At 37.7% G+C, this 15,214-nt stretch overlaps 2 protein-coding genes across 2 annotated transcripts; both read left to right on the forward strand.

Moving 5' to 3' along the window:
- Positions 1 to 762: 762 nt before the first annotated feature.
- LOC140818711 (uncharacterized) lies at positions 763 to 2,994 on the forward strand. The gene is made up of 6 exons (XM_073178755.1): positions 763 to 839; positions 951 to 1,080; positions 1,170 to 1,463; positions 1,567 to 1,668; positions 1,750 to 2,023; positions 2,876 to 2,994. The coding sequence occupies exons 1-6, from the start codon at positions 763 to 765 to the stop codon at positions 2,887 to 2,889; spliced, it is 891 nt and encodes a 296-aa protein (XP_073034856.1). The 3' UTR covers positions 2,890 to 2,994.
- A 10,335-nt stretch (positions 2,995 to 13,329) lies between these two features.
- LOC140818712 (uncharacterized) lies at positions 13,330 to 13,812 on the forward strand. Its single transcript, XM_073178756.1, has one exon. The coding sequence runs from the start codon at positions 13,330 to 13,332 to the stop codon at positions 13,810 to 13,812; it is 483 nt and encodes a 160-aa protein (XP_073034857.1).
- The last annotated feature ends 1,402 nt before the right edge of the window (positions 13,813 to 15,214 follow it).

Below are 15,214 nucleotides of genomic sequence, written 5' to 3' on the forward strand. Positions count from 1 at the left end.
TACTGTCGCGATGTTGACGACGCTAAAAACCGTCGCTTTTTGCGACGACTGTGCCAAAAACGTCGCCGACAGGTAGAAACAACCGTCGCTATTGGCAACGGTAAGACATAAACTGTCGCTTTGTGCGACGGTTTACTCAACAACCGTCGCTAAATGGCGACGGGTTTTGACCAACAGTCGCTATTATTTCTATATGTACTGAGTTCCGAGAACATTTTCTTCAGCGATTTTCGACTTCCTTCTCTGGTAGTATCGAAACTCTATCATTTTTTCCGCGTGCAGTTGAGGTTTTTGGTGTTTACAAACATCTCTTCGTATTAATTTCGTAGATTCGCTCGTTCGTGAACTTCCAGCGTTACGTAGATCTGCGTATCTTCGTTCAAGTGAGATTTTTAAAGCGTTTTCTTTACTGAAAATTTGCCATGTATTTGTTATTTTCGCGTCGTAGTTTTGTGATGAATTTTAGCGTAATATGTTGTTTATGAATTGTAGCGTTGTAGATTATTTATTTTGTAAAGCATGCATGATTTTGTTGTACAAGATAATTGAATTAATGTTATTTGTGTAGATACTTATAAACTAGAGTTTACAATATAATTTAATTAAATTAATATTTAAACACTTGTAGGCTAAAAAATGTAACAAATGATATAGAAGTTGGATGTATCGTAGGTTGGAGAATGAGTTTTTAAGTGGTGTATTTTGTGTTGGTGTAAAAGACATTTGTAATAACAAAATTTTTGGGTTTACAGTTTAAGTATTATGTCTGGACAACAGAATGATTCCCCTCCTCCTCCACCGCCTGATCACAGGATTGAGCTTACCATGTTAGATGAGATGTAAGTAAATTTTTTTTAAAATTTAAAATCATTTATTGAAAAAATTTCGTGGTAATTATTGAATATTTTGAGGAAAAATATTACAATGACATGTTTTTTCCCTGGTTATAGATTTAACCCAAATAATAGCAGTGTATCGAGATACATATCGAGACATTTCTCAGCGCAGACATGTGATCCAGGCTGGTCGTGGAGGCATGTCACACCTGAGCAGCGGCAGTGGTATTGGGACCAGTTCTGTGTAAGTCTTTATTAAAACAATTAATTTCTACACGAACATGTTTCAAAATTTATTAAACTTAAATTTATGTTAAATATAAAATATTGCAGTTGAGGTATAGATGGGCTGCTGATATTGATGCCCAGGTGCGAGACTTGTGGCTCCATACCAATGCCACCCTATACCGACGGACCATTTATAGCTGGAGGAGCACGGACAAGCATCCACCGACGGTCACGCCTGAGAGATGGGCTGCTTGGACAGATGCATGGCAACAGCAGGACTGGCAGGACAAAGCCGCGAAGAACAAGGCCAACAGTAACAGCGAGCCTGCATGTGTAGGTACAGGGACGTCGAAGCACATTGCAGGTGCGAAGACGTACAGCGCTCACGGGCATGATTTGGTATTTCTTCCATTTTAATACTTTTCATTTTTACTTTAACATATATATTTATTTTTCGTTAATTATAAATGTTCATGTTTTACAATTATTGAATTTATTTTAGCGGGCACGACATGGCAGAGATCCTACGTCGTGGGAGCTTTACGTTCACACACATCGACTTGAAGATGGATCTTTCGTTGACACGCGATCCCGACTGGTCCTCGTAAGTTTATTGGATTTCGTTACTCTCATTAACGTCACATTACGAAAATTTGATTTCATTCATTTTTAATCAACATCACAGGAGGATATGGAGCGCTCCATGGCTGAGTCGGTAACTCCTGCAGGTGATGGATCAGAGCCTGATGTGCCCAGCCCGCAGTCGGTAAACAGCATGTTCAAGCTTGTTGTTGGGGGGAAGAAGAAGGGGAGGATGTATGGGTGTGGGTCCAAGGCCAGCACCTTGTATCCCGATGAGATGGCTCCGGGTCGACGTGGTGGGTCATCGAGTGTCGGTCAGTCGTCTGAGTCCCAGCAGATGGCAGACATGCGCCAGACTATAGACACATCGTTACGCCGTAACGATGAGCTTTACCACAGGATGCAGGCTTCAGAGGCGGAGAACGCCATGCTAAGAGATCGCATGAACTCACTAGAGGAGCATGTCAGACTCCTAGTTGCAGGCATGTCATAGGGAGCTACGCCGCACACTTCAGGCCGCACGCTGTTTGGACCAGGCAGTTCGCACAAGGGTCGATCATGTGGCGCAACACTTGGTTCTTCACCTCGTAGACACAGATTATCACAGACTGATATTCCTCCGACGCAGGGCTACGGGGACGGCGGCGACGACGACGACGAGGAGGACGAGGACGATGACGAGACTCAGTCAACGTAGCTACGTTTTTTTGTGATTGTTTTCTAATGAGATTTGTAGTTAACACTTGTATTATTTTTCGATTAGTAATATATGATTACATTTCGCAAACTTTGTTGTTACTTTTTTGTCAATTATGTAGCACAATATAGTTTAAAATCAGTACGTAATTAAGGATGGTTTTTAAAAAAATAAAAAAATTTAATGTTGCGACGGTTACTGTCAAACCGTCGCTTAATTAGCGACGGGTACGTAAAAATCGTCGCTAATTCAGCGTGGTTCTGGTCAAACCGTCGCTCAATTAAGCGACGGGTTTTGGCAAATCGTCCCTATAATAAGCGACGGCTTTGTCAATAGCCGTCGCTATATTAAACGACGGTTTATTCAAAAACCGTCGTTTATTATAGCGACTGTTCTTGAAAACCGTCGCTTCATAGAGCGACGGTTTTTCAGAAACCGACGCTTAATTAAGCGACGGGTTGACATACACCGTCGCTTAATTTAGCGTCGGTGTTATTGTAATCGCCGCTAAAATAGCGACGGTCTTTAACAGCTAAACCGTCGTAATATTGTCACGGTTTTTGAGTATACGTCGCTTGGCTAAGGCGATGAGCCATTCGGTTACGGCTCAGGAAACTGTCGCTAGAACCGTCGCCTTACCCGTTTTGCGACGGTTTTAGCAAGGGTTTTAGCCGTCGCAAAATGTTTTTTTTTTTTTTTTGTAGTGATAGATGGTATTATGCTGATACCATACCAACTTTTCGGTATACCGAAGTTTTTGGTAAGAACGGTATGGAATTAATGTCATACCAAAATTTCGGTATAACATCATACCGAATAACGAAATTTTGATACTGTATCGATATTCATTTTCCGATATCCAGATTTTTTAAGTACGGTATACGATATTATTTGACTGGTACAAATCCGGATCACATAAATTAGATGGGAGAAAAAAAATATCCCTAGAAATGGCTAGTGGTTAATTGGCCCACAAACAAAGAGATGAGGACATTCCACACCATTGTTGATTCGAAGGTAAAAATTATATATAGATACTTAACCATTCGAAATATCCTGCTAATTATTTAAGGGTTAATTGAGATTCAGTACATTTTAAAAATGGAATTGGGTTTTAGTACATAGAAAGAGAAATTTTCTTCTAAATTGCCAAATTTGCCCTTTTACCCTATTTAAGTTTAATTAATCCTCGCGCTTTCGAAAATGGTATCAGAGCTTATAAAAAGCCCCGAGCCTCTATCGTGTGATCTGACACGAAGCACGACTCTCCGTAGGGGATAACCTTGCTCTGATACAGAGATGAGGTTAGCAAACTGATAGGTACCTTTTGGGGTGTCACCCTGTGATTGATCCTTGGATCCCTCATCTCCTGATGCAAAAGGTGGAGCTCTGAGTTGGGGCACTGATTCGAAAATGGTATCAGAGCATGGTTAATTTATTTCAAACACAAAATTTTTATTATTACCAGTAACTAAATGTATGAGAAGGAGAATTTCGAAAAAATTATGAATCCGAACTTTAGTTCGAGAAGAATAATTTACAAGAACTATTCCAATATTTTGGAAAATACACAAGTAAATCTAACTATTGTTAGATATCAGAAACAGGAGAACAAAGGTATGTTCCAATGGTGACCACCAAGTTATGGTATAGATCTGATGGAAACATCAGACATATGACGGTATATGTCATATATCAAGAAATGAAAGGATTTAGGTATCCCCGAAATCATTTCAATCTCTATTCCAGAAACATTAGTTTCCGAATAGAGCTATTCAGATGTTCTATAAAGCATCTGAAACAACTCATTGAATCAGGAAATTTATCTCCTGATGAAAGACAGCAGTGTTTGCAAAACCTTGCATACACAAAAGGTAGACTCTTACAGGTCGAAAAGACCAGATCTTCAATGATCTGTTAAATATGCCAGGGACTACCATCCAGTTCGAAATTGAACTTATTTCCCTGGAAATAATTCAATTAGAACAAGAATTACAGCGAAGTACATGCTTCACTGAACTCGGAACGAAAGGTATGCGTTTACAAGGTCTAAAGAACCGTAAAAACATACTTCAAAATCTACTCAGAAGAAATTCTTCAGAGAACAACGGATCTGTATAGACAAAAGATCTATGAAGGGAAGCAACAGCACCCTTAGGTAAGAATTTATGATTCAGAATAATAAATTTCTGGAAATAGTACCAGACTCCTCTAAGCTCTCTCTGGATCTTAGAGAAATACAGAAAACGGTACAAAATTATGGCAATGAGCTATATTATGTACCTCAAAGGGTTGAAAAGGTCCTAGAGAAACAAGAAGAAATTCTTGAGATCTTAAAGGATATTCAAACAAGAATACAGAAACTAGAACAACAACCAAGTTCTAGTAAAAGATCTTCAGGAGGTTGGTTACCACCATCCTTTGGTACCGAACCTTTGTTACATCAACAAGGGAAGTCCAGAGTGGTGTCAAAACCTTTAACTGAAGAAGAAAAGATGATCAATCTAATCAAGTCTGTCTCAGAAAAGAAATTGATCTGATGACAACTCTAGAAAGGATTGGTTTGGAAGATCTACAAGAACTTGCGGAGTCTTTCGCAAATCTCAAAGTAGTAGATCTAAAGATGAATACAGCAGTAGGTGAAACACTACCTGCAATAACCTGGTCATCTTCTCAGGAACCACCAAGGGAAAGTATGGGATCTCATAATGTAAATATGAGAGAATCTCAGACTGATTTCCATACTGGTGGAGGATCACACCCAGCAGGAACAAGGGCAAGGAGAGCACAAATTCCTTTGCACCAAACACCCTATGGAAAAACTGTTTTAGATCCTATACATCCTTACGGGGTTATGCTTAACCTTGATGTATTGGACTTCAAAAACAGAGAAGATCTCATAGACGATTGGACATCTGCTATGAGGATTGCAGCAGGAACACTTGATCTCAACAAAGAAGGATTCATTAAACTTTTGGAAATGAGTCTTATGGGATCAGTAAAAATTGCTTGGGACATGACTTCAGCAGACATGAAAGAGTCAGTCCTAGTTGGGGAATCTCTTAGTGAGATCGCTGGAAAGATGGCTACCCTATTCAAAGCACACTTTATAGGGGTAGACTATTTCAATAGTCAAGATACGGAGAAGAAGAAAAAATATACTCAAGCTCTGTATAGTCTTGAATTACATGATATATGTTTGGTAGATGAATACATTATGTTATTCACCAAATATAGATGGAATTCAGGAGTCGAAGAAGATATAGCTATGCAGCTTTTCTTCGCAAAAATGCCAAGTCCTTGGAGAGAAATGCTCATGAGGGAATACGTACCTGGTAATCCAGATACATTGGCAAGAAGAGCCTCTTTCCTTAAAGGAAAATTGGCAGAATGGTGTCATATGGCAGCATTACAAAAGAATTACAAACGCCTAAGGGGTATCAATAAAAGAACTCCTTTGTGTTGTAAGGAAAATGATCTTCCAACTATTATTGGAAGTAAACCACAGAAGCATAAAAGGAGAAGTTTTAGGACTCATCCCTATGCACGAAGTGGAAGAAGTTCTTGGAAACCAAGATCTGTTTGGTCCAGACAGAAAGCCAGATCTTATAAATCTGGACAGAGAAGCGGACCATCAAGAAGTAGGATATCGTCCCAGGCATCGAGTTCATCTCGAAGCACAGGAAGAACACCTACAAAGAAAACTTTCAGAAGAGCTCATACGCGAGCTAATGAAAGCTTCAAGGATTGTAATTGCTGGACATGTGGAGCAAGAGGTCATATCTCGACCAACTGTCCAGAAAATGAGAAAAAAGGCATTAAACGCTTCGATCCTACTCCGGATATAGAAGATGCAGTTTATTACCAAGATCTCATTCAAGTATACCGATTTGAGGACATTGCCTCAGATGAGAGTATATATGAAGAAGAAGAAGTCTTAAGTCAGGAAGAATCTGATGGAACAGAATCGGAATCTGACTGAAGACGAGGTGTTTCGACACGAAACACATGAAGATCTGTCCGGGTTTTTTAGCCAGACAACAATATCTCATAACATGGTTCAAAGAATCATGAGAGAAAATCCAAGTCTACAGAGATACCAAGGTTTCTCTGCAGGACAGGTAGAAAAGTTCTTAGGAAGTCTTGGCCTAAGAAACAGAAAGCATCACCTAATCTATAAAGTTTCAAGAAGGGAAATGGCAATCCCGATGGAACTTACAGGAAATAGAATGGAGATGCAGTTAATTCCTTCCGAAGAAATTAAGGAGGAATTACAAAAACTCAAGATAGAAGTAGCAAGGACTATGTCCTGGATTCATATCGGAGCAATCCAAATTATGATAAAGGCTACTTTCAAAGAAGGAATAGATTCACCTATCGATATTGCTATTTGCGATAAAAGAATGGGGAATCTACAAGATTCAGTACTGGGAACAATCTCAGGAAACCTCTGTGCAGGAAAAATTGTAGGGGTAATCTATCCAAGGATAGCCTACAACCTGGCAGATCGAGATTTCAGCCGAGCCTTGACACTACATCAGAACTTCAAGGAAAAAAGGCAGATGAAAGAAGGTAATAGGCCATATTCTATTACCTATCAAATTTCATATGCTCTATCTAATACACATCATTCTGAATTGTTTATTAGAAACGAGTTTATCGAAATCCCTGAAATATTCGGAAAGGTTGCTCAGGCAATTTATCCAGAAAGAGTTGAGTTTCCTTTAATACAGGAAACAGATATCCAGATCCAAGACAAACCGATTCTACAGAGGAATCAAAGTCTTAGATTGGAATCAAGAAGACTATCTTTTCAAGGAGATAGAATCACAAGTTACAGATGGGATAAAAGGCCTGTCATAGAAACCCAACAGGAGCTGAAAAGTTTTTCTACAATAGGAAAACTTAGATGCCCAGAAGGGTGGAAGGAAGTAGAAATAGTATTTGACATTACAAAGCAAATGAATCAATTTCCTTGTAATTCAATATACTATTTGGAACAACCAATGATAGGAACTTACCAAGGACTGATTAATATCGGAGAATTGGAGGTTCATATTCAAGGAATTTCAGGAAAAGAATCAGATCGACTGATTCTTGGACTAGAGTTTCTCGAGGGACATAAACCTTGGAAACGTCTAGAGTATGGAATGGAGTTTATGGCAGATGATAAAATGTGGAAAATCCAATGACCACAAGTCCATTCTCCATATACATTCCAGTAGGAATGTTGTATGAACAATATAAGGCAGAATACTTTGCTGCATATATTGACTCAGGTGCTGGAATATGTACAGCAAAACGAGGAGTTTTTCCAAATAATTTGGAAGAAGAGTTACCCAAGATTGCTGGAAGAGATTTTTCCAGAAGAATCTTAATCTTATGTAAAGGAATTAAGATGACTGAAATCATGATTGGCGGTGCTGGACAAACACCTTGGTACAAGGTAAAGACACCACCAATTTATTTTCATGATACAGGAGCTGACATATTGTTAGGAAATAATTTCCTACAAATGTTCAAGTCCTATACACAAGAAAATGAGACTAGAAGATTAGTGTTCACAACACCATGTGCTCACAAAATCATAGTCCAGAGACTTAGGGAGGCATTTTACAGAAAATTGCCAATCCAGTTTCGCAGCAAGCGTGGTGATTCAGGAAAACTTCTGAACCCAAAAATGAAGGATTCAAGACGGTTTGGAGAAACAATGCTCCAGTTAAGAGCAGATAAGGAACTCCAACCAGAAGATATAGAATGCCTTAAGATAACTCTACATACAAATGAAGTAGAGTTTGAATCAAAGGTATCGCTGGAAGATGTCAAGAAAAGGATCAAAGAAAATTACAATGAAGATCCCTTGGCATGGTGGGACAAAAATCAACTCAGAGCTTGCCTTAAGATTAAGGAAGGCAAAGAGTATGAATTTGTCCGTTGTAAACCCATCCCAATGAACATCATTGATCAGAGGGATATGCAGATTATAATCAAGGAACATTTGGACCTTGGATTAATCAAAGCAGGTATGTCACCATATAGCAGTCCAGGTTTTCTGGTAAGAAATCATGGTGAGATTAAACGAGGAAAACCCAGATTGGTTATTAATTATCAAGAAATTAATAAGATTCTGGAGTTTGATGGGTATTTTATACCTAGTAGAGAACACTTGATTAGTTGCATTCGCAATGCCAAGATATTCTCTAAATTTGATTGCAAGTCTGGATTCTATCAAATACGGATGCAGGAAGAAAGCAAGAAATTCACAGCTTTCTCCACACCTCAAGGACATTATATTTGGGAAGTATTACCAATGGGATTGGCTAACTCACCCCAAATATTTCAAAGAAAGATGGATAATCTTTTCAAAGATTATTTCAAGTTTATGTTTGTTTACATCGACGATGTTTTAATAGCATCCAAAGATATGAATGAACATGTTAAACATTTGGAGATTTTCTCTAAAGTTTGCAAGAAAGAAGGACTGGTTTTATCTGAAAAGAAAGCAGTCATTGCTACAAGAAAGATTGAATTCCTCGGAATTGAAATCGATGAGTCAGGAATAATTCTGCAAGAACACATAGTCGAAAAAGTGCAGAATTTTCCAGAAAGTCTCAAAGACAAGAAGCAACTTCAAAGTTTCTTAGGAGTTGTTAATTTTGCTGGGATGTTTATAAAAAACCTAGCAAAACACAGGAAAGTGTTCAGTCCATTGTTGAAAAAAGATGCTAGATTTATATGGACAGACGAACACACAAAAGGACTTATCCATTTAAAGAAGGTTTGCAAAAACCTTCCAAAGATGGCTATTCCTCAAGACGAGGATGATCTGGTATTGTATACCGATGCCAGTGATCATTGGTGGGCTGCAGTATTAACAAAGCTCACACCAGATGGAGAACAACCATGCAGATATTGTAGTGGGTTATTCTCAGATGCAGAAGCCATAAGATGGCATATCAACGAAAAAGAATTTTATGCAGTAAAGAGGGCTTTTGAAAAATGGCCGTTATTTTTACTTGCAAAGAAATTCACTTTGAAAGTTGATAACACTCAAGTTAAAGCCTTTTTAAGGAATAAAATTGAGTCTAAACCTGAGAAGGCTAGATTATTACGATGGCAAGCTTTGTGTCAAAATTATATTTTTGATATTATGATAATAAAATCTCATGAAAATATTCTTGCAGATTTTTTAACAAGAGATGGACAGCATTGACATTGATGCTATTATCAAGATGCAGAGGCATTTAAGGGAACACCTTGAAATGCTTCAAACCGAGTTCAACAAGTTAGCTGTTAACGCAGAAGTTGCGGGAAGGCTACAACAAGCTGATAAGAGAATTGTCTCTGATCGAATTACAGGATGTTTACAGGCATATACTCAGTTATGGTCTGTAATGCAAAGGCATATCCTCCAGGGCATTGAGAGACCACTGGTTTCGCAAATGGAGAGTTTTCGAGTACAGGGCTCTATACCTGGAGCAGGGGATTCAAATACCCCTTGCACAAGTGTTAAGTCGGGATCATCACGAGATGAGTCGGCTGAAACAAAAATTGAGACTCCTGATCCTTATCTTGAGTCCTCAAGTCAACCCTTCACCTCGGGGACTGAAGAGGGAGAGATCAACCTTAGGCCTCGTATTGACAAAGGCAAAGCTAAGGTTGGTACTAATGAAGATATAATTTCTCCAATTCAGGATTATCAGCAGAAATGGGAGAAATTAAAAACACGTATTGGCATTAACCCAGCTACAAATAGGGTTGATGTTTCAGGAAAATATCCAAGGGTATGGATGAAACCTAATTCATATCCCAAGGAGGTTAAAGCTTGGTATGAATTTGGGGCTCTTGCCTCAGTTTATACTACGTCACCCAGCTTTCCGGAGATTTCATGTTTACCAAAATGGATCCAGGAAGCTGTTCACGAAACTTGGGCGAATAATGATTATTTGTCCAGAGGAGATATTCTGGAGTTGTATTTTTTCAGTGCAGCACCAGAACCAGCAGGGAAAGGCACACATGAAGCCTTTCATTTCATCAAGCTAAGGAGGCCAGATTTAAACGTCCAGAAATTCATCAAGGACCCTCCGGCAGAAGAAACACCCCTGGTGTCTTCGATTAACGAAGATGATATTTCTACCAGAAGAGCTTGGGGTATTTGGGTCTGTCTCACTGAGATGGACAAAGTTAAGTTTCCGTTCAAATTCTACAATCATTCAGTGAACGGATCATTCCTGTTAAATACCATGACAGGAAAAACAACAAGTTTTGCAGAAGATCTATTTGAGAAGAAAAGAAATCTTTTGTGGAACAGCAAGCTACCGGCAAGCAAAGAGACTCGCCGAAAGTTCTGCAATATGGCACACATAGGAAGATGGTCGGAGAACATCTGTCCTGAATGCCAAATTCAGAAAGAACCAGAGTTCGGTAAAGGTTTCAAACCGAGATCTGATTGGAAACATTTTACCGAAGCAAGGACAAGTAAAGAAGGACCACATGCACATTTTCCTCGAGGATACAAAAAACCAAAGATTCCTCGACAAACTTAAAAGGGACATGTGACCCTCCATTACAAAAAGCAGGACCACTATCATGTGAGTGATAGAACCAAGACAACCACTAATTAGTAAAAGACAAATGGACCACCAATAACAAATGGTGGATGACTCAGCAAGCATTGGATACCAATCTAAAAGGAATCCAATGAAAATTTAACTGGTCCCGAAAAATTCATCCATAAATAAGGACAGAATGAAAACCAGTTAACATACGAGAATCAAAACTTAAAAATGTATCGAGTATATTTGAAAGTTTTGAAAAGAAGAATAACATACAAGAGGAAAGAGGCAGAAGCTCTTAAATGGTTAGTAAATCATTTTAAAGAGTATAAAAAAGACGAAATTACTGCCGATATCCTGGAAACTCATCGTCAATGGTACCTGAAAGAGATAAAAGAGGATGAGAAGTTGATGTCCAGATTAATAATCTAGACAGGGACCCTTCAACCACTACATGGTCCCCAAGCAAGCTGTAAAGGCTAATGAAGATTTGAAATCCGAGTTTCAAATCCGAAAAAGCCTTCTATAAATAAGGCAGGAAGAAGGAAGTGAAGATCATCAAATATTTTCTCCATTTCTTTCATACAAGGTTGTAATATTTTCTTTCAAGCTTTATGTGTGTTAAGAGTCCAGCTACGATAAGTAGCTAAACAAGTTTCTCCTCCTCTACAGGAGGTTACTATGTAATAAATAAATGTTTGTGTTTGAATAAAAGAGATCTTTGCTCTAGCCCCTCTCATGTATTATTTTCAAAAATTTTATTTTATACTGTACACTCTAAGGTAGGAAACGAATTAGAGTTGTGCCGAGTGCTGCTGAAGGAATCTGCGTCTGTAACCATCGGTTGCGATCGTGTGGTTGAACTGTGAGGAGCAGTTCGTAAAATACGGTGGATATAACCCGGTGGTACTCCGGTCAAAAAGGTATAAGATTTAATTTTATTTTACGGAAGCATGATGGGCCATTATTTGAAAATAAAATCAATTATTCAAAATTAAGGCTTGAGGGGTATTTTGGGAAATGAGGTATCAAAACCAAACTTGATAAAAATTGGGTACTGAATCCCAAGTTACCCATTATTTAACCATTCGAGCCACCGGGTTCTTGACCAATTCTCATTCTTCTAAAAATTCACGTCATCGACTTGGCATTTTTTTTAATGCAAATTAAAATCGAACTAATTTATTTTATATTAATATAATCGTGGTCTATATAAAATTGGAGAAATATGTTGGGAACCACGAGAATTTAAGAATTTGATGGCAGGAGTGGTAGGTAGTTAGTAGTTACCGTAAATGTCCCGGTTTCACCTTATGAAAAATGATTAAAATTGTAAAAAAATTGAAATTTGATAATATAAAATAGTAAAATCGAAAATTTACATATGTATATATGACCAAAAGTTATGTGATTCACTTAAAAGATGTTAAAATAAACTAGACATGTCGATTCAACTTGTCCGACCCAAAATGTTAAAATAGACATACAAGTGGCTCACCACTTAAAATACGTGTGTTGCGTTGATAATTTCAACGATCCGTCAAAATAATGCGACGATTGCGAATCGGACTATCCAACGGGACTTGTTTAGAAATATCTCATGGCCATTGAACAAAACTTATGTACCTCATCTCGCTTGACTCGCCTTTTCCGTTGCTCTCTATTTCAACTTTTATCTCACATATTTTCCCAAAATTACAAAGAAGGGCATTATTATCTATTAGATTGTAAATTTGATCATTAATTTATATATTTTTTTAAAAAAATTATATTTAAAGTCTGTCAGCTTGTTAGGTCAAGTGTCGAATATTAGTACATCATATAATAATAATAAATAATAATAAAATAAAGTACACAGATACAGTACGTGGGATCTATACAGTCTGTGTGACTAATCTACATATGCATACGTGGCAGTCAGCTAATTTATTCTTGGTTTGGTAAAGGTTAATTATATATGTGTGTAGAATTATTGATCATGATTATATATACAATTCTTATTGTTGAATGAGTTGTCATGATTTATCCACTCAATATTTTTGAAACCAAGGTCTTACAACCAAGGGCGGAGGCACACTATTGTATACCAGGTTGGCCCAATTTTTTTAAAAAAACTTTATATGTAAATTTTGTATAATTTTGGAATAATATGATATTAACTCGGATATGTCAATTTAAAATATTAAAAGATTGTAGAGTTTAAAATTCTAGCTCGGACAGAACTATATGTCTGACTCCGCCACTGCTGACAACTAATTTAACATAAATGGGTTAATTAATATTCTTAACTTTGAGGGGCCAATATGCAATTACAAGAAACTCCTCCTATAAATAAGCGGCCAGAGTTAAGCTCTGTTTGCCAATTTCAATACTCAAATTCCCAATTTTTAAATAAATTAGTAAATAATCTTAATATTATATCACTATCAAAATGGCAACTTATTCTGCTCGGAAATCCAGCGGACCGGCGCACCGGTCGACCCCACCTCCGTCTAACCGGCCATTTTCCTCCCGTACGCCGTCGTTTCGCTCGACATCCCCAGCCGTGAGCTTCTCCCTGGACCGGCCCGTTACCCCGAACCGCCGCATCTCCGTGTCTCCCCCTGTAGTTCAGAAGAGGACGTGTATGTGCTCGCCGACGAACCACCCCGGCTCGTTCCGGTGTAGCCTTCACAAAGCCGGGTTCAGCGGAAACAATGTCACGAGGAGTTCGAAAACGGCGTCGTACGCCAGTTCGACCAGGCTGAGCATGAGGCTTTCCGCCATGACCAACTCTCTGGTCCGAATCGGAACCGTGGAAGGGGATTTGGTGAGGAGAGCCCTCGCGGCTTTGATCCGGCCGTCGTCGCATCAGCAGCGGCGCCGTAACCAGTTCAAGCCGTGCGCTAGCCGCCTCTCTCGCATGTCCCGGTGACGTCACGACACGGCGGGTTCCGACCCCTCGAATGGCCGGCCCGACGGAAAACACAAACCATCCGAGATATTAGATTTGGATGTTATGTGAATAAAAATAATATTTCTATAATTTTTAAAATTAAATCATTGGGATTGTACTTTTTCCAACTTTAATCAAATCAAAGTAAAATTTTGTAAATTAAATTAAATAATATATTTTGTTTTACAAGAAATAGTGACCCTTTTAACATCTGGGCATTTGTGGTTAAAAAAACATATATTATTCACTATTACAACTTTAATTATTTCAATCAGATTATCACCTTCATTTATTTCTAATTTTTTTAATTAAATTGGATCAATATAATCACCTTTTTTTTTTTGCACAAGCTTTATTAACAGTGTCACTTTTGTTGACAGTATTTTGAATTTATCAATAAGTTGTCATTCATCTATTTGATCATATTTAATAAAATAGTATTATTTCATTGATGGACATGGTGGTAGACAACGACAAAAAATTGTGTGAGACGATCTCACGAATCGTATTTTGTGAGACGAATTTCATATTTGAGCCATCCATGAAAAATATTAATTTTTAAGTTATGAGTATTATTTTTTATTGTGAATATCGGTAGAATTGATCCGTTTCACATATAAAGATTCGTGAAACCGTCTCACAATAGACCTATCAGTAGACAACATATCAAAACTTACCAATCTTACCTATTTATTTTGTTTTTCAAACATAAAAATTGGATAGGATGGCCCTTCAAAACAAAATGCCTAGTATGGTTTAAAAGTCTCCCACAATCTCATGGATAAAGAGATGGTTTGAGACCAACAAAATGGTAAAAGAGATTGTGGTTAGGCAAAAACTTGTGTGAGACAGTTCTACGGGTCGTATTTGTGAGACCAATCATTTATTTGGGTCATCCATGAAAAAATATTATTTTTTATGCTAAGAGTATTACTTTTTATTGTGAATATGGATAGGATTGATCTATCTCGCATATTAAGATCCGTGAGACGGTGTCACATGAGACACACTATGATGATTAATAGGAATTTCTAGTGGTACCTGTAGAAAAATGTTTTATGTATGAAAAATTTTAGGTTTCTAAACATTTAAAGTTTTGCTGAAATCGAAGTTTGTAGTATTGAAATTTTCGTATTGTTTGATACTTAATACGTGATGATGAAAAGATATTGATTAGTTGACGTATATTACGACTTATTTTAAAAAAATTGATTGAAATATATAATGTATCAATTTATGCAATATGATTACTCGTCGTGTTATCGATGAATGAATGAATAAATCAATAATATCTTATCAACCATACAAATAATACCTATCGTTAACTAAAATCATTATGACAAACCATACCTTATTAATTGATCTACCGAAGATACATTTT

This window comes from Primulina eburnea, chromosome 17 (assembly GCF_022965805.1).
Source record: "Primulina eburnea isolate SZY01 chromosome 17, ASM2296580v1, whole genome shotgun sequence".
Classification (NCBI taxonomy): Eukaryota; Viridiplantae; Streptophyta; class Magnoliopsida; order Lamiales; family Gesneriaceae; genus Primulina; species Primulina eburnea.